Here is a 22,238-nt window from a genome sequence, read left to right as displayed (position 1 = left end):
GGAATCCGACGTAAAACTCATGGTCTGAATCGTCTTATCGCTGTCTTTTTCAGTCACATTATTAAAATTATAAATGAGCTGCTTTGGCGGGGCATAAATCCTATAGGATGTCAAGGACTCACATCCATATTCTGGCAAACAGGTCACGAAAAGTACGCCTGCCAAATAGCCGAATTATATATTTTTGAGGTCTGCAGTGAAGAGAGGATTTTGCTAAGCCAAACGTCGTTGCTAAGCGATCTATAGTCGACAGCCATTGTTAAACAGCAGTTGATAGTCTGTGAAATTAGTATGGATGGTGCCATAGGCTGCAACGGCCGAAGGAAATAAATAGTACATTGAGCAAACATCTAAAACCATCACACAGAATAAAAAATCACAATTCAGAAAGTGTTTACGTTATTTTGTACTAAAATACTTAGTTTGTTAGTCGGTTAGTCATACACCTATATAATATTTAAATAATATTAAATATGAAAGTATTGTTTAAATCTGAATCCACTGTTATTTCATAATTAAGATTATTTCTCGAATATTTAAATGTACATAAGTACTTACAATGATTCTTACTTTGTAGTTTATATCATTCGCTTTCGACATTTAGCTACGTCGTGCATTGGACATGATTCATAAAATAATTGCAGTTGTTCGATTTGAGGTTTTTACAGCCGTGAGTATGAAGATTTCTGTCTTCTGGGTTGTTGCGTAGTGTAGTCTGGTAGATGTCCATCAACATTTCAGAGGTCATGCTGCCTCCGTCATCAGGGCAATGATTCATTGGTGGACATCTACCAGACTACACTACGAAACAACCCAGAAGACAGAAATCTTCATAATTGCAGTTGACACTTTACCTGTTGTCTAGCTTGAGTGGGACTTGGCCTCTCACACGCAGGAGGGAATATTTTCTTTTAGTGTTTTTGAGACAATAACGCTGAGGAGAATATTTACACCTATGAGAGAAGAAAATAGCAGAAACACTGAGAAATTTGCATATGTCTAGCGAGGAGTTTTATAATTTGTATTATTAACGAAGCGTTTGCTGTTAGGGCCGTCAAATCGAGAAAGATTTGATGAAAAGTTTCACGTAGCTCTTTTTCATATGGTAATAAATTATCAGGTTCCACAAATGACGTGGAATTTCATAAACATCAAAGAAGTCTGAATATTAATTTTCCAAGGAATCTAATGCACGAATTTCCACCGTTTGTGTTTTCCATTTATCAAACTTATTATCGCAGTTCGCAAGTCTTTTGCCTGTTTCACAGGTTATTTAACGACGATCTTTCAATTTCGAGGTTTCTAGGTTCTATGGTGAAGCGAAAGGAAGTGGGAAGAAATTGTTGTTTTATTTAGGACTTGTGGAGAGTCTAAAGAAACGCACGGATGATGCAAACAGGAAAGTTATTTTTTTATTTCTATTTGTAAAAATGCAAGTAGGCCTATATCACCCAGCTGTTTTGTCTCTGCTTATGATTTTTGTGTGTAAAGTTGTTCTAAGGAAGAAGGCGAACGAGACGACGAGTACAGGTCACTCTCGTTATACGCGCTTTCGCTATCCGCGGTTTTCTTTCTGTATCATGACGAGCATCAATATCCCATACGCGGCCAAACTTCAAATACTTTTATCTGCGTCGAACTTCCTTCAAGCGTATTAAGGAATGGCATGCAAAAGATGCTCTTAGAATCTAAAACTCTTTACGAAACGTACCCATGTGAACACAGAATGTCGATAAGTGGTGTCCATTTTCATTAGAAACAAACGTTACAAAGAATATAAACCACTTCAACAAGATCATTAGGGGAATTTGATATACAAAATCTTAAGTTAACTTGTACCTGGGTAGCCCACTCGACTAGGTAAGTGTTAAGAGATACAGACGTTATCTGTAACAAACAACTTCATATCGCAAGAAGCTCAACATAAAATGACAACTTTATCATATCTCTATGAAGATAAGTGTACGCCTATTTGTAACTGCGCCCCAGTCGCAAATACCAGAACCGATCACTCCAGAAGATTTAGATGAAGGAACTGCGTTTGTTTCACTTAAAGAGAAATTTCCTCTTGCCGATTGTTATTAACGTCGTTGTTTAAAATACTGAACTGAACGACTGGTGGTGTTGTGGTGTGAACATATAACTGCTCTGTAGAAAAAAGGGAATGAAATTAGCCTATCGCTACAGAAAAGAAGATAATTGTGTTTGTGAATATTGACAATTTCATTATCATAATACCAATATGGTTGCTGTTCGTGCTCTTATTACCGTGCTAGAAGAGAAAATGTACGGACTCTGAAAGTTACGTAGCCAAGACTTGAAAATCGATAGTTCTTTATTAAAATGGCGTTTACCGTTACTGAACAAAAATCCTTTACAGCGTTTATTACATATCTGAAATTATTTTAAAAACAAACACGTCTTTGTCATACATCAACTCTTCATGCACTTACGTATAATTTACACTCTCATAAATATTTTAATATTATTTAGATTTAATTGTCAATTGTACATATTTCTAAGAGACAAGGCAGTTATTTATTTTATTATAATTCATTTCCATAAATGAATTGTATTTTTTTGAGATGTCTGTTGTTTCCATCAAAATAAAATAAAACACTACGAGGCATTCGATTGTAGTGAACGAAATTTGTTTTGAACATCAAAGTTGGTGTCTGTGTAAAACTAATTAACCGCCTGCGCCATGGGGGAAACTACCGAACAATGGAGGGCCGCAATTGGCCGATGGAGTGGCGGAAGACCTGGGAAGTATATGATTATGGAAAATTTCGCTGGTAGAAAACGCGATAATGACAGTTTCAGGTGGTTCAGCTGTTTTCTATTGGCTTCGCTCCTTGTTATCGGCTGTGTTGAACTGAATCCGGGCCCAAACGGTGTAGAGGTAAGAACAGAAATTCTTTTAACACACATTTATGCCCATGTTTAAGTTTCATAGGGAACGTTACGCATTGAATGTCATGGGGATTCAAGAAATATAATCCATTTTCATAGGAAGTGACTTGAACGTCGTTAAAATTAACACAAAGCAGATTTAACAGGAGATTCAGCTGCTGATATTATAATTTCTTGTGGGGATGTAAGGGGTTTCTTGTCAAGGTGAATAACTTTCAATTGCTGAAGAAATTGTGTGAAAATAAAATGTCGGGAAGGATAATGGAGATAATAATAATAATGAAACCGGCCATATTAGCATGAAATAGTGAATTATAACGTGCACCAAAGTAAATGCAACCCAACAACATTCACTTGCTCCAGAGCAAAAAATTATATCATAAAGTGGTCTAACCCCGTATAACAGACCTTTCCAGACTTTGTTCGTGGTTACTGGTTACTAGGGCGTTGCTCACGCCAGTTGCAAGAAAGTTGTGCAGGTGCAAACATGGCTTATTCGCAAGGAGAACGTGTGTCCTTTCCCTTTTCCGATCTTCGTGAAACATTTTGCAATGCATATACTCACAAGGAAGTCCAAATAGGACAACAATGCATCGACTGGTAACAATGCTTTGGGAGGTTCTCGATTGTTTTGAGAGGCAATTAACGGTACCAGAATTTTTTCTTCATTTCATTTCTCTGTTGGAACAAATGAAAAGTGCTGCTGGTTTCACCAAAATGGGGCCATGGCCCAAACTGCGAAAACAGCTGTTTTATTGCAAAAATTATTCTGCGAGCACATTGTTGGAAGTGGGCGCGGTGATACCTTATCTTTCGAAATATTCATGCATGGGAATTTCTGAAACAAAGAATTTGTTATAATATCTCGCGAAGCTTGGAGGAACTGAAAGAGACTTGCCAACATTGACCCGGAAACACTTCGAAAAGTCGCGTAAAACACACTACATATTTGGATGTTTAATTTCTACAGAGCTCTGGACGTTCTCAGCATTTGCTGTAACTCTGTTCTATAAATTCTCGCTAACAATCAAGAACAAAGTGGGAAAATGCAGTCTGTCTTGTTGTTATACATGCCACCAAAGCATGCAAATACTTTGGTAATTCATATTGCGTCCTAAGCGTACCTTCCTGTATATGACAAATGTATAAATTTTGCGAACTGGGAAATCACTACCCAGCTGTATCTACGTATGATGTGTATTTTATCATAAATGACATCATCTTATTTCTTTCGTAACAACTAAAGGCCTACCAGTGTAAGACATTTCTTTCATTGCAGTTCTGAGTATGGCAAACACTTTTCTAGATTATTCTACATGCAGAACGTGACCACAAGACACTTTGGCTGTGCCAGTCATAGATCATGATATACCCAAAGAATCCTTGCGCCACAATCATTCGATTCCAAAGAAGGATGTCTTGTGACAATTTCATAAATTTCTCCTACAAAGTTATTGTTTACTTATCAGGATGTGAAGTGTTAAACAATTGGACTGATACTAAGCCTTATCTATAATCTTTTATGGTTATAAATATTATCTTACATTCATACAGACAAACAGTTTAAATGGGTTTCTTTAATACGAGGCTCGTCCACAAAGTACGTTTCCCTGGGGCCGTTTACAGAAACAAAACACAATTTCATGGAAATATTTATTGCAACAGATACAGCAAGTGTCCAGCTATTTTTAAACATATTCGCCACCGGAATTGAGACATTTGTCATACCGTGGGACCAACTTTTGAATACCTGTGTCGTAGAAGTCTGCCGCCTGGGATTGGAAAAACTGTGTGACAACCATCTCCGCCTCTCTGTCATTCTCAAAACGCTGACGCTGACCGGACAGGAATTTCTTGAGGTGTAGGAAAAGATGGAAATCACTGGGAGCGAGGTCCGGGCTGCAGGGTGAATGATTAAACACCTCCCAGCTGAACTCCTGCAAGAGACTTGCTGTCCGTCGAGCCGTGTGCGGCCTAGCGTTATCGTACAGGAAGACAATACCGGCACTAAGCATCCCGCGCCGCTTGTTCTGAATGGCCCGTCGCAATTTCTGCAGTGTTTCGCAGTAACGCTCAGCATTCACCGTCTCACCTCTGGTTAGGCCCATAGACCCGGCACAGCTGACGATGAATTTCGATCGGCGCTATGCTCTGTGCATTCAAAAACTTTATCAATGACCGCACTTCACAGTCGGCGGGAGCTGGAATAAGAACCTCCAACTTCAACAACAGCTGCAACGATGCTACTTTGAGAACGCGGGAAGTACCGTTAGTGCATGCGCCATGTTACGTCATTGCTCTATCACGTACGCACAGTCGCTTCTCGCAATATAAGGTTTGCTAGCTGTGGGACGAGTGGGAAACTTACTTTGTGGACGGGCCTCGTATATCGTGTATCTTGATAAAGCTTTAGTAATTTAGTAATTCAGAATAATTTTACGTCCGTCTACTAAAGTTATGTTTCATCTTAATAAAGTAATGAGTAACCGCACATAATAATTCATTCCTTTCGCAAGATTGGAACGTGTGTTTTTTGGAGTATATTGAAATTCCAAAAGTATTCCTTATGCCACATCAGCGCGATGATATCAGGAACTAAGGAAATAACTGCTAACTAACTAACTAGATGGCTGACCGAACCCGAAGGTTCATCACCGAATTAACCAAAGCCCTCCACCAGACCCTGTCCTGGGCCAACAAAATCCAGTTTCCTTCAACTCCTATCTCCCATAGATCCCGCCTGAGATTATCCTCCCATCTACGTCTAGGTCTCCCCAGCGGTCTCTTCCCTTCAGGTTTCCCAACCAGTACCCGGTGCACACCTCTTGTCCCATCCATGCGCGCTACATGTCCCGCCCATCTCACTCTTCTCGACTTAATCACCCTCACAATACTGGGGGAGCAGTACAGATTTTTAAGCTCGTCATTGTGCAGTTTTCTCCACGCCCCATCGTCTTCCCTCTTAGGCCCAAATATCCTCCTCAACACCCGATTCTCAAACACCTGCAATCTGTGTTCCTCCCTGCAACAATGTAAATTAAGTTATTGTCATGAGAGTGGCTCAACAACGATGAAGAAACAAGACAGACAAATAAATATTGCAGAGCCCACATGTTGTTCTTATCACACCAAATGGTTAAGAACTCGTAAAAACTACCATTTTATTGGTCATTTTATGTAGAATGCGTCTTTTACTTCGTCAACAGCCATGGAGATGGAGGCAGTATGTTCCTCCTTAATGTTGGTATCTTCCCAGAAGTTCACACGACGTCATAACTGAGAACACTAACATAGATATGTGAATTATTTATTCCGAAACCATGCTTAATTCTTTCGTAAGAAAACATTGGCTTCTCACTTATTATCTATCTTAGCCTGTGTGTGACTGTTCTAGACATCAGAGTTAACCAGGAAAATGGTGTGAACGTTGTCCGGGAACCTCGCCGACGGAAATGTCCTCGAGCTCGTAGTGTTTTAGAATGACTGCAAACATAATAACTGGGCTTTAAGATAGAAGGAATCAATAACACTAATGTGTAGGCCAACAGAATGCGAAAATGTTTACTAATATATAGGCCGTCCAACACACTTTCGAGACACGTAAGCCTAATTTCATTAATTATTAAGCAGAAACATGGCTGTTATGCTGGTGCTATTTTAGCTTTCAGGACGAGCTCACATAGAAATAATTGGAACGGGAACGACTGTGGGAAAAACCCTTGTAAATTTCTTGTCACGTCACCAGCTTATCATTCATATCAGATAATTTGAAGTGCTATTGTTGGCGACGTTAAAATACATGGGCCAGTGCGAAATAACCTGTAAAGTCTATCTACGTATTTTGACAATAGAGATTACTCTATTTTGAGACTGTTAAACGTCAAATATAAGAATGTTTCGAATTATTTTGCGTTCTTCACACAGAGTGAACGCATATAAGGACGGACTTGTTCGTCCGTTTCCATGTTTTTTCTTCACTAAGACTGAACGGGTATTTATAATGCGAAACTTTTAAGATATATCTGGTCGGAAAATACTCCAGAAACTGATCTCAAATTTTTTTATTGATACGCCTTGCCAGCCTCATTCGTATAGAAGTACGAGTCATTCAAGAATGTTAGTGTATTGGGGCCAAAGTTAATTTTCAGGTATCTCTGTGTTCAGATATGTTATCAATTCTGGACTGCAGGCCAGACAGTTGCAGGTAAATAAATTATACATTGATCTAGCCTATTTCAAAAGTTTTCTGTCTCTTAAATAGAGAACACTTTTTATATTTGTAATCTAACCTATGTCTGAGAATATGCAATTGCCAATTGATGCGACTGCCTAATAATTTAAGGTGAGTGTATGCTAATAATCCTACAGTATCTCAAATCCAAATAGGCTTGTAATAGTATAGAAATTTATATTATTTGTTAATGTACTTGTACTAGTATCCGTATTATAGAACACAACGAGAATAAATTTGAAGAAAGATATGTAAGTATAAGCAATGTAAGCAGTATAAAATAGCCTAAAACTTGGGGATAATAATTTTACTCCAAAGATAAGTTAACTTTTTACGAAATTCGACAAACAGCCTTGATCATAACGATTCATGTGTCAAAGTATGCAATTCAATGACGGACTCATATGGACAGTGAAATAGATCCATACATTAAGTCGGAGGATGTTGACTAACTCTGTAAGAACATCAAGAATATATTTAATATACCGAGTCGGTGTCATGAAACAAACAGGTATTAATGTGGCACGTTGTTCCGAAATGAAGTCACTTAATTGCTTTTTCTTCAACCAGGACAACCCGGCCACGACCTACCAAGACGGAGCTCTTCCCAAGTACATCAAGAGACCTGGTTCAGTTGGAATAGAAGGAGAGTTGTATGGCATCAGACTGGCTTCGTTCCTCTTCGCGCGGGGCCTCAACAAGACAGAGGAATTCCATCTGGCTTCAAACGTCGACGACGCTGGGGCCTTTGATGACGTGGTCTTTAAGTACAGATTGAAAGGACAAGATATTTGTAAGACGTGTTTCATACAGCTTAAGCATAGGAAAACCAAGAAAGTCGAAAAGCCAATTCTGCGCTCCAACCTCTTACACCTGTCTGGAGATTTCAGTTTGTTCAAATATTTTGAATCGTACTGTGAAATTAAACGGAACGTTTCAGAAAATAGTATTCTGAAAATGTATGGATCGTTTGTTGACTTCGAGTTTATAATTTACACTAATGCCAGTCTGAAAGGCGGCATTGAAGTTAGAAACGACAAAAACCTAGTGAGCATATTGAGTTCAGGGCCAAATGACGGGAAATATGTGACTTTCGATAAGAAATCTGGTAAAGATGTTTTCGACTTTTTTAAAGAACTGTTAAATTATTATAATTTTCTGGTGCAAATGGCAGCATATACAGATGAAGAAATTAAGCAAGAAATAGAGAATAAAATTAGCAACTTTACAAACGGTGACATAAAAAAGAAACTGGAAAAATTAATATCTGAGCCGAGCAGTGATGACTTAGGAAAACTGATCAAGGAACTGGAGAAATGTGATTTTTCATTATACGAAGAATTCTTGCAGAAAGTGAAAATATTTCAATGCCAGGCAAATGAAAGTTCCTTCGTGGAATTAATTAAGAAAGAACTTCAGGAAGCTTGTCATACATCACCTTCAGGCACAAATTCCATCTACGAAAATCTCAAACAAGTTTTGGAAAACTGGTGGAAAGAAGAAGGAGAAGTAGATAGGCTCAGCGAAGGTTCGCGTCTCTGGCAAAATATCAAACAGCTTTGGATTGAGAAGATAAAGGAATTATCGAAAATAGACGTTCAAGGATCCATTGAATTTGGTATACGTTTCACTGAACAACATATGCAACCACTGTCTGAAGCCTTGCAACGCAGCAAATTATTAAAAGTCATTACCAAAAAAAAATTGTGGCACTTTATCCAAATTGAAAATATATCAGGCTCTCAATTCTTTAGCTCAAGAAAATTCATTATTTATTAGTTTAAAATCTTTACTGGATCGACGTGAAGAAATTCGTGAATTCTGGCCTTGCAAGTGGAGTTCTGTCTTGGTCATTGACTGTGAGGAAGGCTCTGACAATGTTGATAAATATTTGGCCGATATTCTTACGGACATATTGCATCTCCCTCAGAAAAAGTGTGTTGTAATTTTACAACATAAACACCCACATTTGGCTCCCCAACTGGAAAATGTATACGCGGAGTATGAAGATGACTGCAATTTTGTTGACTTGGATTACAAATCACAGGAACTTGTACTGAAAAGAACTGTTGACTTTCAAGGAACGGAGGTCCCTTTAGAGGCACTGATAGGTAAAGACCCTCTTGAAGATATAAAACAGAGTATAAACTCACAAGCTTTGTCTTTATTGCTGGGTAGGGAACAGAAACTGTATATTGGTAGAAAGTTGACTGATCCTCCTAGATGCTACGTCTCACGCATATTGGAGCATCAGGTGCGTCTGAATGATGATATTCTGAATTTACCAGACACCAGTAATGCGTTGGCAATTACTGGGTTAGAACCGTGCAAACTGAAAAAGTACTTACATGCCAGCGAGAAAATATATGAATTTAAATTTGATAAAATATCAGGAAACTACAGCTTGAAGATTGTAGACCCTTCCAACAAGCCTATAGGACATCATAATGTTTTTCAATCAGTCAACCCAGAGGAAGTTAGATACGTTATTCTTGGAAACAAACACCCTGAAAGTAACTTTAAGGAACTGAAAAAGTTTTGCAAAAATGTGCATTGGGTTCATGTGAAAGACGATTTCTTTGTATGGAGAGACTCAAGCAGTGACATTGATGTCATCCGCAAATATATTGACAAAACAAAATGCGAGTCGAATGACGTCAGGAGTATATTGGAGCACAATTACTCCACCATGTTGCTTGCAGGCGAACCAGGAATGGGAAAATCTACGTTTCTCTCCCACATGGAACATGAAATAAAGAAGTGGAAACCTTCGATGTGGGTGCTAAGACTGAATCTAAATGATCATACGAGTACACTGGAAAGTACTAAATTTGAAGAAGAATGCACCGACAAGTGCAAGGAATTCCTGTGGGAAGCCGCTCATTCGATGGAACGAAATGCTTTGGAACTAGAAAATAAAATATTCCTACATGCGTTGGAAAAGACAGGGAACGTAGTTGTAATGTTAGATGGATTCGATGAAATAAGTCCATATTACAATGGTAAGGTAGAGAAGTTAATAAGAGAAATAAGGAATAAAATTGATTCGAAGATTTGGGTTTCATCACGTTCCTCCTACAAGATGAACTTGGAGAAGATCTTGATGAAATTTGCTTTTACGTTACGGCAACTCACTAGGGAAGAGCAGATTACGTTTTTGGAACAGTACTGGAATAAAACAAATGAAGAACTGAACCAAGGAAGTTTGCGATATTTCGCCGAAAAGTTACTCAGGTCGACCTCAAAGAACTTCAGCGACAAAGATGGAAACTTTACGGGCATTCCATTACATACAATGATGTTAGCTGAAGCCTTTGAAAATGAAGCTAAAAATTATTGCTTAAATGGGAAGGTTGATTTACCAGAAAACTTCAATTTACTCGATCTGTTTAGGAAATTTACGGAGAAGAAATGTGATATTTACTTGGAAGAGAAGATTGCAATGGATTCCTCAAAACCTAAGGCAAAAAAGTTGAGAGAGAAGTACGTAAAGAAACACATAATTCCAGCTTTAATGTCGTTGTTCTCCCGCGACGAAGTCAATCGGCTCCTGGATACAAAAGTTACCACTTTGAAAAAAGCAACGAAATTCCTTCAAAAAGAAGAGGTAGATCAGTGTGGAATGATAAGTAACTTTACGGATAGCAGGCCGCGTTTTATCCATCGATGTTTTGCAGAATATTTTTCTGCCAAATGGTTTAAAAAGAATTTTTCTATGTCTGGCAATTTCATTTCGGACACTCTTTTCAACCCTACGTACGAGCTAATACGGAATATTTTCGACAGGATGCTTGCAGAAGAATTCAGACTTCATGTTGCTGTTTTGAACAATGACCCGGAAGCTGCGAATAAGTTGCTGGGGGAGAAAACAGATGTGAACAGTGTAGACAAGGGTGGTAGAACTGCGTTGCATTTGGCAGCTTCGTACAATAGCATAATAATAAACAGACTGTTGTCAGTAACAGGTGTTGATACCAACATACCTGATGTAGTCCTTAAGTGGACACCGCTGAGTTACGCTGCAAAAACAAGATCATGGATGGCTGTGGACAGCTTGTTACAGGGTGGCGCTGACGGTAATGTGCTTATTGAATTTTATCAGGACCGGGAGTGGAGACGGGCAGCACTGTTTGAATGTGCAGAGAAGGGACACAGAAACTTGTTGGAGTTCATATTGAATTCCGGATTTGATGTTAATGAAGAACTGATTAGTGGAAGTATTTTTAATAATTTCTCTCTTCTTTATATAGCCTCACAGTATAGCCAAGAGGGAGTTGTAAGACTTCTTATTGAAAGAGGAGCTGATATTAATGTTCAAAACTTCGACTATGAAACTGCTCTTCACTTCGCTGTTGAACGTGGTAATGTAGGCATTATGACGTTATTAGTAGATAAAATAATGCCTGTCAACGAAACTAGTACAGGCGGCATGTCTCCGCTATACGACGCAGTTGGCCGTGGTAATCTGACAGCAACAGAATTTCTAGTCGAAAGAGGCGCTGATTTAGAGGTAGCTGACGCATTTGGCCGGACTCCGCTGATGGTGGCTGCATCCGGTGGCCATCTAGAAGTAGTTCGTTATCTTGCAATGAATGGAGCAGACGTAAATGCTTGCACCAATAATAAAACTGCTTTGCTCTTGGCAACTAAAGGGGCACATTTGAACGTAATGGGTTTCTTACTGGAACAGGGCGCGGATATTAATGGCAACAATGTTGAACGAGGCATGAGTCCGTTACAAGTTGCAATTGAGAATTACGACTTACAGACAGTGAAGTTCTTAATTGAAAGAGGAGCGGATATTAATGACAGCAATTTTGAACGAGGCATAAGTCCGTTACGACTTGCAATTGAGAAAAACGACTTACAGAGAGTGAAGTTCTTAATTGAAAGTGGCGCTGATATTAATGTTCGCAGCTTCAAAAATGAAACTGCTATTCACTTCGCTGCTCAAGCTGATAATGTAGACCTTATGACGTTATTAGTAGATAAAGGAATGTCTGTCAACGAAACGTGTACTCGCGGCGAAACTCCGCTACACGAAGCAGCTCGCCATGGTAATCTGAGAGCAACAGATTTTCTAGTCGAAAGAGGCGCTGATATTAATGTTCGCAGCTTCAAAAATGAAACTGCTCTTCACTTCGCTGCTAAAGCTGATAATGTAGATATTATGACGTTATTAGTAGATAAAGGAATGTCTGTCAACGAGACGAGTACACGCGGCAAAACTCCGCTACAGAAAGCAGCTCGCCATGGTAATCTGAGAGCAACAGAATTTCTAGTCGAAAGAGGCGCTGATATTAATGTTCGCAGCTTCAAAAATGAAACTGCTCTTCACTTCGCTGCTAAAGCTGATAATGTAGATATTATGACGTTATTAGTAGATAAAGGAATGTCTGTCAACGAGACGAGTACACACGGCGAAACTCCGCTACATGAAGCAGCTCGCCATGGTAATCTGGGAGCAGCAGAATTTCTAGTCGAAAGAGGCGCTGATATTAATGTTCGCAGCTTCAAAAATGAAACTGCTCTTCACTTCGCTGCTAAAGCTGATAATGTGAACCTTATGACGTTATTAGTAGATAAAGGATTGTCTGTCAACGAAACGAGTACACGCAGCAAAACTCCGCTACACAAAGCAGTTCGCTATGGTAATGTGTGTGCAATAGAATTTCTAGTCAAAGGAGGCGCTGATTTAGAGATAGCTAACAATATTGGCCGGACTCCGCTGATGGTGGCTGCATATGATGGCTATCCAGAAATAGTTCGTTATCTTGCAATGAATGGAGCAGACGTAAATGCTTGCAGCTATAAAGAATCTGCTTTGCACTTGGCAACTATAGCGGAACATTTGGACGTGATGTGTATCTTACTGGATCATGGTGCGGATATTAATGGCAGCAATGTTGAACGAGGCACAAGTCCGTTACAACTTGCAATTGAGAATAACGACTTACAGACAGTGAAGTACTTCATTGAAAGAGGAGCTGATGTCAATTTCTGTAGTCGTGATGGCAGCAGATCGCCACCTTTACATCTCGCAGTGATTTGTGGTAACTTGGATGCTATGAACTGCTTAATAGAGGCAGGTGCTAATATGAACGTGCGCGATCGGAAAGGCTGCACTCCACTACATCACGCACTTTCTTACAAACAAACTGAATTCGCAATGCATTTGGTGGAGAATGGTGCAGATGTAAATATTCCGGATGCTCGCGGAACATCACCTTTACAACTTTCTGTGATTAAGGACAACGTAAAATTTGCAAAACTCTTTTTGAAGTTTAATCCTAACGTCAATTACCAAGGGCCCAAAAAATTGCCTGCGCTCTCAATGGCCATCAGACGGGGGAGGATGGTCAGACAGGGAAGGATGGACATAATTAATGTTTTAGTGGAAAATGGCGCCAAAATTAATCTTTGTGAATACAATGGAAATACTACACTTCATATCGCGGTTATGAGAGGGGATACGGGTCTTATTCACTATTTGATACACCGAGGGGCAGATGTTAATATTCCAAATATCAGATTGGAAACTCCACTAGATTGGATTTAATTACGTCATTGGGATATTCCAGCTTCGTATAATAGCATAATTACAAAAACACTGTTGTTAGTCACAGGTTTTGATACCAGCATACCAGATGGAGTCCTTAAGTGGACTCAGATGAGGTACGCTGCAACGAGATCATGGGTGGCTGTGGACAGCTTGTTACAGAGTGGTGCTGATGATATTGTGCTTGCAGAATTTTACCAGGACAAGGAGTAGAGACAGGCAGCATTGTGGGAATGTGCACAGAAGGGACACAGAAACTTGTTGGAGTTATTAATGAATTCCGGAATTGATGTTAATGCCATTGTATCGGATCCTCAAAATAATCACTGAAATTACCTCTTCTTCATTAGGCACACAGTACAGCCAAGAGGAAGTTGTAAGACTTCTTATTGAAAGTGGCGCTGATATTAATGTTCGCACCTTCTTTAATGAAACTGCTCTTCACTTCGCTGCTGAAGCTGAAAATGTAGGCATTATGACGTTAGTAGATAAAGGAATGTCTGTCAACGAAACGAGTACACACGGAACTCCGCTACACAAAGCAGCTCGCCATGGTAATCTGAGAGCAACAAAATTTCTAGTCGATAGAGGCGCTGATTTAGAGATATCTAACGCAATTGGTCGGACTCCGCTGATGGAGGCTGCATCCGGTGGCCATCTTGAAGTAGTTCGTTATCTCGCAATGAAGGGAGCAGACGTAAATGCTTGCAACAATGATGTAACCGCTTTGTACTTGGCTATTGAAATGGCACATTTGAACGTGATGTGTATCTTAGTGGAACAGGGTGCGGTTTATTAATGGCAGCAATGTTGAACGAGGCATAAGACCGTTAAAACTTGCATTTGAGGATTACGACTTATAGACAGTGAAGTTCTTAATTAAAAGAGGCGCTGAAGTCAATTTTTGTAGTTGTGAATGCAGCGTACCGCCACCTTTATATCTCGCAGTGATTGGTGATAAACCGGAAATCATGAACTGCTTAATAGAGGCAGGTGCTAATCTGAACCTGGGCGATGGAAACGGCTCCACTCCACTTCATTACGCACTTTCTTCCAAATATACTCTATTCACAATGCATTTGGTGGAGAAAGGTGCAGATGTAAATATTCCGGATTCTGGCGGTAGATCACCTTTACAACTTTCTGTGATTAAGGACAACGTAAAATGTGCAAAACTCTTTGTGAATTTTAATGCTAACGTCAATTACCAACGGCCCAAAAAATTGACCGCGCTCTCAATGGCCATCATACTGGGAAGGATGAACTTTGTTAATGTTTTAGTGGAAAATGGCGCCGATATTAATCTTCGTGATGACCGTGGAAATACTGCACTGCATGCCGCGGTTATGAGAGGGGATACGGGTCTTGTTGACTACTTAATATCCCGAGGGGCAGATGTTAATATTCCAAATAACATGTTGGAAACTCCAGTAGACTGATTTATTCACGTCAATGGGTTATTCTAGCCGACAACTTAGAACATCATGAGCGTAGGTCAATCCAGATTTACTTTTTCAAATGGACCTGTTTGCAACTGAAGCGTTTTGATCAGAAACAGTTCTTCTGATGCAGCTGCCACCGTGAGAAAAACGCAAAAGACAATATACATATAAACCATGTTCTTGTTTACACTGCTGGTAGCAAAATTATGAAGACCCTTTTCTACATAAAGGATAGAGGTTTTAAGAAGGTATCATGCACATATATAAATATTATTTATTGTTACCATTTATTCTTTACATGTTATATTTCATGTAAGGAGCAAGAATGGCGTATTGTAACAAGTTGTTTCTTTTATTATCAACCTATTATAACAGAAAGCATAATACTGTACGTTCCTGGGCCGATATTACAGCGCGTTAAAATATTCAGTGATGCTGCTTTGCTTCATATAACTTTAGCCGACTACATTCTGCTCTGATGTTGTGACGATGAAACTTCGAAAGCGGTGCGCATGCTTGTGGGGAGGTTAAGCTGGTTTAGGAGGAGGGACTGATTTGGGCTGAACCCTTCTCGCCAGAACACAGACACTCTCTCTGGCTGTAGCAACGTCTCTCTGGCTGGGCACTTTCTTCGAGGCGACATTGGTCTGTAGTTGTTTTCTCGTTGTAGTTGCCCGTCCAGATTGTTATTGGTTTTGTTGTGTTGGTGGACGGGGCAACCACTGTGTTTCATACAGCTTAAACATAAGGAAACCGAAAATTTTACAATTCCGCGCACCAGCCTCTTACACCTGTCTGGAGATTTCAGTTTGTTAAAATATTTTGCATCGTACTGTCAAATTAAACGGAACGTTTCTAAATTGAATAATCTGAAAATGTATGGTTCATTTGTTGACTTCGAGTTTATAATTTACACTAATGCCAGGCTGAATAACAGACGTGTACATGGAGACGACAGTGGTCCATTAAAAATATTGAGATCAGAGCCAAATAACGGGAAATATGTAACTTTCAATGAGAGAAATGATGAAGATATTTTCCACTTCTTTAAAAAACTGAAACAGTATTATAGATTACCTCCGGAACTAAAATATCTGGAGACATGTGATTTTTCATTATACGAAGAATTTTTGCAGAAAGTGAAAATATTTCAATGCCAGGCAAATGAAAGTTCCTTCGAGAAATTAATTAAGAAAAAGCTTCGGATAGCTTTTCATACATCACCTTCAGGCACAGATTCCATCTACGAAAAGCTCGAAAGATATGTGACTCAGTGGTGGAAACAAAACCACCAAGCAAATTCGCTCAGTGAAAGTTCGCGTTTCTGGCAAAAATCAGACAGCGTTGGATTCATAAGATAAAGGAATTATCGAAAATAGACGTTCAAGAATCCATTGAATATGGTATAAGTTACACTGAACAACATATGCAACCACTGTCTGAAGCCTTGCAACGCAACAAATTATTAAAAGTCATTACCAAAAAAAATTGTGGCACTTTATCCAAATTGAAAATATATCAGGCTCTCAATTCTTTAGGCCAAGAAAATTCATTATTTATTAGTTTAAAAACTTGAATGGATCCATGTGTAGAGATTCTTGAATTCTGGCCATGAAAGTGGAGTTCTGTCTTGGTCATTCACTGTAAGGAAGGCTCTGATGATGATGAAAAAATTTTGGCCGAAATTTTTACTGTCATATTGGATCTTTCTCTCAAAAAGTGTGTTGTAATTTCACGACATAAACACCCACATTTGGCTTTTCAATTTCAACGGAAACCAGTAAAAGTGTACGCGGAATACGAAGATGAATGCAATTTCTTTGACTTGGATAATATATCACAGGAAATTGTATTGAAAAGAACTGTTGATTTATAAGGAATGGAGGTCCCTTTAGAGGCACTGATAGATAAAGACCCTCTTGAAGATATAAAGCAGAGTATAAACTTACAAGTATTGTGTTTATTGTTGGGCAGGGAACAGAATATGTCTATTGGTAGAATGTTGTCTGATCCTTCAAGTTGCTGGTTGGTGATATTCTGAAGTCAGCAGACACCACTGATGTGTTTGCAATTACTGGGTTAGAGCCGAGCCAACTGAAAAAATACCTACCTGTCGGCAAGAATATATATAAATTTAAGATTGATGACACTTCCAACAAGCCTATAGCACATCATAATGTTTATCGATCAGTGAACCCAGAGGAAGTTAGACACGTTATTTAACTGACCATCCTCCCCCGTCTGATGGCCATTGAGAGCGAGGTCAATTTTTTGGGCCCTTGGTAATTGACGTTAGCATTAAACTTCACAAGGTGTTTTACACATTTTACGTTGTTCTTAATCACAGAAAGTTGTAAAGGTGATCTTCCGCCAGAATCCGGAATATTTACATCTGCACCTTTCTCCACCAAATGCATTGCTAATTCAGTATAGTTGCAAATAAGTGCGTAATGAAGTTGAGTGAAGCCGTTCCAATCGTGCACGTTCAGATGAGCACCTGTCTTTATTAAGTAGTCCACGTCAATTGGGTTACAACAATGCAATACGAGATGTAAAGCTGACGATTTGCTGCCATCACGGCTACGGAAATTGACATCAGCGCCTCTTTCAATTAAGAACTTCACTCTCTGTAAGTCGTTTTTCTCAATTGAAAATTGTAACGGACTTATGCCTCGTTCAACATTGCTGCCATTAATATTCGCGCCGTTTCAGTAAGAAACCCATCACGTCAAAATGTGCCCCTTTAGTTGCCAAGTGCATAGCAGTTTTATAGATGGTGCAAGCATTTACGTCTGCTCCATTCATTGCAAGATAACGAACTACTTCTAGATGGCCACGAGTTGCAGCCTCCATCAGCGGAGTCCGAAAAATACCGTCAGCTATCTTTAAATCAGCGCCTTTTTCGACTAGAAATTTTGTTGCCCTCAGATTACCATAGAGAGCTGCGATGTGTAGCGGTGTTTTTTGGTATGTACATATCTCGTTGACAGACATTCCTTTATCTACTAATAACGTCATAATGCCTACATTTTCAGCTTCAGCAGCGTAGTGAAGGCAGTGCTTTTGTCGGAGCTGCGAACATTAATATCAGAGCCTCTTTCAACAAGAAGTCTTACAACTTCCTCTTGGCTGTACTGTGAGGCTATATGAAGAAGAGGTAATTCATAATAATCTTCTCCAGGATGCAATACAATGGCATTAACATCAAATCCGGAATTAAATAAGAACTCCAACAAGTTTCTGTGTCCATTTTCTGCACATTCCCACAGTGCTGCCCTCCACTCCTGGTCCTGGTAAAATTCAATAAGCACATTACCGTCAGCGCCACCCTGTAACAAGCTGTCCACAGCCATCCATGATCTCGTTGTGGCAGCGTACCTCAGCGGCGTCCACTTAAGGTCTCCATCTGGTATGTTGGAATCAACACCTGAGACTGACAACAGTCTTTTAATAATTATGCTATTATACGATGCTACCAAATGCAACGCAGTTCTACCACCCTTGTCTACAATGTTCACATCTGTTTTCTCCCCCAGCAACTTATTCACATTGTTCAAAACAGCAACATGAAGTCTGAATTCTTCTGCAAGCATCCTGTCGAAAATATTCCGTATTACCTCGTACCTTCGGTTGAAAAGAGTGTCTGAAATGAAACTGTCACACCTAGAAAAATTCTTAGAAAACCATTTGGCAGAAAAATATTCTGCAAAACATCGATGGATAAAACTCGGCCTGCTTCCCGTAAAGTCAGTTATCATTCCACATTGATCTGACTTTCTACTTTTAAGGAATTTCTTTGCTTTTTGCAAGTAAGTGATAACTTCTGTATCCAGGAGCCGATTGAGTTCGTCGCGGGAGAACAACGACACTAACGCTGGAATCATGTTTCTTTACGTAATTCTGTCTCTCCTCTTTTGTATTAGGTTTTGTGCAATCCATTGCATTCTTCTCTCCTAAGTAAATATCACATTTCTTCTCCGTAAATTTCCTAAACAGATCGAGTAAATTGAAGTTTTCTGGTAAATCAACCTTCCCATTTAAGCAATAATTTTTAGCTTCATTTTCAAAGGCTTCAGCTAACATCATTATATGTAATGGAATGCCCGTAAAGTTTCCATCTTTGTCGCTGAAGTTCTTTGAGGTCGACCTGAGCAACTTTTCGGCGAAATATCGCAAACTTCCTTTCTTCAGTTCTCCATTTGTTTTATTCCAGAACAGTTCCAAAAAAGTAATATGATTTTGTATAGTAAATGGCCGTAACGTAAAAGCAAATTTCTTCAAGATCTTCTCCAAGTTCATCTGGTAGGAGGCACGTGACGAAACCCAAATCTTCGAAGCCATTTTATTCCTTATTCCTCTTATTAACATCTCGACCTTACGACAGTAATCTGGACTTATTTCATCGAATCCATCCAATATTACAACTACGTTCCCTGTCTTTTCCAACGCATGTAGGAATATATTTTTTTCTAGTTCTAAAGCATTTTGTTCCTTCGAATGAGCGGCTTCCCACAGGAATTCCTTGTATTTGTTGATGCATTCTCCTTCAAATTCAGCTCTTTCCAGTGAAATGGTATGGTCATTTAGATTAAGTCTTAGCACCCACATCGAAGGTTCCCACTTCTTTATTTCATGTTCCATGTGGGAGAGAAACGTAGATTTTCCCATTCCTGGTTCGGCTGCAAGCAACATGGTGGAGTCATTGTGCTCCATTATACTCCTGACGTCATACGACTCGCATTTTGTTTTGTCAATATATTTGCGGATGACATCAATGTCACTACTCGAGTCTCTCCATACAAAGAAATCGCCTTTCTTATGAATCCAATGCACATTTTTGCAAAACATTTTCAGTCCCTTATAGTTAATTTCCTGATATTTGTTTCCAAGAATAACGTATCTAACTTCCTCTGGGTTGACTGATTGAGAAACATTATGATGTCCTATAGGCTTGTTGGAAGGGTCATCAATCTTAAATTTATATATATTATTGGCGACAGGTATATTTTTGCTGCATTTTCTGGTAGTTTTAGTACAAATTGATTCAACGGGATAACTTCTCTTTAAATTTCAGTAATTACCTCTTCCTAAGAGTAAGAATAATGGCTTTCGAAGTTTCGAACATTCAGAATATCAACTGAAAAAAATATAATTTTATTATGATAGAGAAGTTATTTTGCCTGAGAAATAAATAGTTTTGCGAACTAAACACAACGGGTACATTTTTGGAGCAGTAAATATAAAATAATTTTATGGTGTTATTTTGTTACATAAATTTTAGTGGATTCTTCCAAACGACACACTGTTCAATTTTATAAATGCATCAAGCCCTGTGTACCACTTGAAGATGGCCCTTCAAAGTTCCGAATCATGTGGCTTGGTTGTCTGCTTTTTGTATTTCTTTAACGTTTTACATTTATGTTAGTGTTCCCTAGGTGGATTATTTGCTGTTATTTATATTTCTTCATTTATTTTTCTTTGTGTAAAATATTGTTTCTATTTTGTGTTTGTCTGTATTTGGCTGTTATATTAAATACTGTACTATTAATTAATATATTATTGTACCTAAATATCGAGAATAAAACAATACGAGAGAATATAAGTGGCTTTAATTATTTTTAGAGTATGAATAAAGTATATTTTTGGGTATTATAAAAGTATAATATTACTGACGATATAAACATCTAATTTTGTGAAACATGGAAACATGCGTGAAAAGTCTCGGATAATTGCAATAAATTAGCAGCTAAGCACCTACACAAAATGTTTTGTTTAAAAGTCAGATTTTATTGTTGGAACATTATCTGTTATAATCCAAAGAATGTGGTGCAAAATGCATGTTGCCTATTTTTTCTCGAGTTCTCAAATACCAAACATTGTGTGAATTAAGTAAATAGTGTGCATCAAAAGACTAGTTTTAAAACCTGTACTACGTATTCAGAGTGTTTAAAAACGACCGCCATCTTAATTATTGCTGAAAACAATAAATTTCTTTTTTACGCAGTAAAGGACAAATTCTAGACAGAATGAGCACATTTACTGTTATGGGGATAGAAGAGAGTAATATTCCGTGAAATAAAATCTTTCTTTTTCTTCTTAACATAAGTAAATTGATTCTTTTGCTTGATGTTTCGGATATTTATTTCTGGTTGAATACTTTGTCGTCATCTGTGTGATTCCAGTAAATGCATTTGCCTTTCAGTCCTCAGAAGCAACACTTTTTTGTACCTCGTAATTAATTTATAGGACAAAGTTCAGGACTTGTTTTCTCAAGGAATCCGACGTAAAACTCATGGTCTGAATCGTCTTATCGCTGTCTTTTTCAGTCACATTATTAAAATTATAAATGAGCTGCTTTGGCGGGGCATAAATCCTATAGGATGTCAAGGACTCACATCCATATTCTGGCAAACAGGTCACGAAAAGTACGCCTGCCAAATAGCCGAATTATATATTTTTGAGGTCTGCAGTGAAGAGAGGATTTTGCTAAGCCAAACGTCGTTGCTAAGCGATCTATAGTCGACAGCCATTGTTAAACAGCAGTTGATAGTCTGTGAAATTAGTATGGATGGTGCCATAGGCTGCAACGGCCGAAGGAAATAAATAGTACATTGAGCAAACATCTAAAACCATCACACAGAATAAAAAATCACAATTCAGAAAGTGTTTACGTTATTTTGTACTAAAATACTTAGTTTGTTAGTCGGTTAGTCATACACCTATATAATATTTAAATAATATTAAATATGAAAGTATTGTTTAAATCTGAATCCACTGTTATTTCATAATTAAGATTATTTCTCGAATATTTAAATGTACATAAGTACTTACAATGATTCTTACTTTGTAGTTTATATCATTCGCTTTCGACATTTAGCTACGTCGTGCATTGGACATGATTCATAAAATAATTGCAGTTGTTCGATTTGAGGTTTTTACAGCCGTGAGTATGAAGATTTCTGTCTTCTGGGTTGTTGCGTAGTGTAGTCTGGTAGATGTCCATCAACATTTCAGAGGTCATGCTGCCTCCGTCATCAGGGCAATGATTCATTGGTGGACATCTACCAGACTACACTACGAAACAACCCAGAAG

At 38.6% G+C, this 22,238-nt stretch overlaps 2 protein-coding genes and 1 pseudogene across 2 annotated transcripts; 2 read left to right on the top strand and 1 right to left on the bottom strand.

Annotated features, from left to right (window-relative positions):
- Positions 1-876: 876 nt before the first annotated feature.
- On the top strand, positions 877-14,637 carry LOC147871446 (uncharacterized; annotated as a pseudogene).
- On the top strand, positions 14,502-15,942 carry LOC147871445 (uncharacterized). The gene is made up of 2 exons (XM_087361185.1): positions 14,502-14,522; positions 14,567-15,942. The coding sequence occupies exons 1-2, from the start codon at positions 14,502-14,504 to the stop codon at positions 15,140-15,142; spliced, it is 597 nt and encodes a 198-aa protein (XP_087217311.1). The 3' UTR covers positions 15,143-15,942.
- Positions 15,943-17,364: 1,422 nt separating this feature from the next.
- Positions 17,365-19,026, bottom strand: LOC147871444 (uncharacterized). The gene is made up of 2 exons (XM_087361184.1): positions 17,936-19,026; positions 17,365-17,838 (listed from the first exon to the last, which is right to left on the bottom strand). The coding sequence occupies exons 1-2, from the start codon at positions 18,161-18,163 to the stop codon at positions 17,365-17,367; spliced, it is 702 nt and encodes a 233-aa protein (XP_087217310.1). The 5' UTR covers positions 18,164-19,026.
- Positions 19,027-22,238: the final 3,212 nt, after the last annotated feature.

This window comes from Zootermopsis nevadensis, unplaced genomic scaffold (assembly GCF_977971745.1).
Source record: "Zootermopsis nevadensis isolate Lab colony 2312 unplaced genomic scaffold, Znev_1.0 Znev_ptg000054l, whole genome shotgun sequence".
Lineage (NCBI taxonomy): Eukaryota > Metazoa > Arthropoda > Insecta > Blattodea > Termopsidae > Zootermopsis > Zootermopsis nevadensis.
The sequence above is the reverse complement of the archived record's forward strand: the minus strand, read 5'-3'. Positions and strand labels throughout refer to the sequence as shown.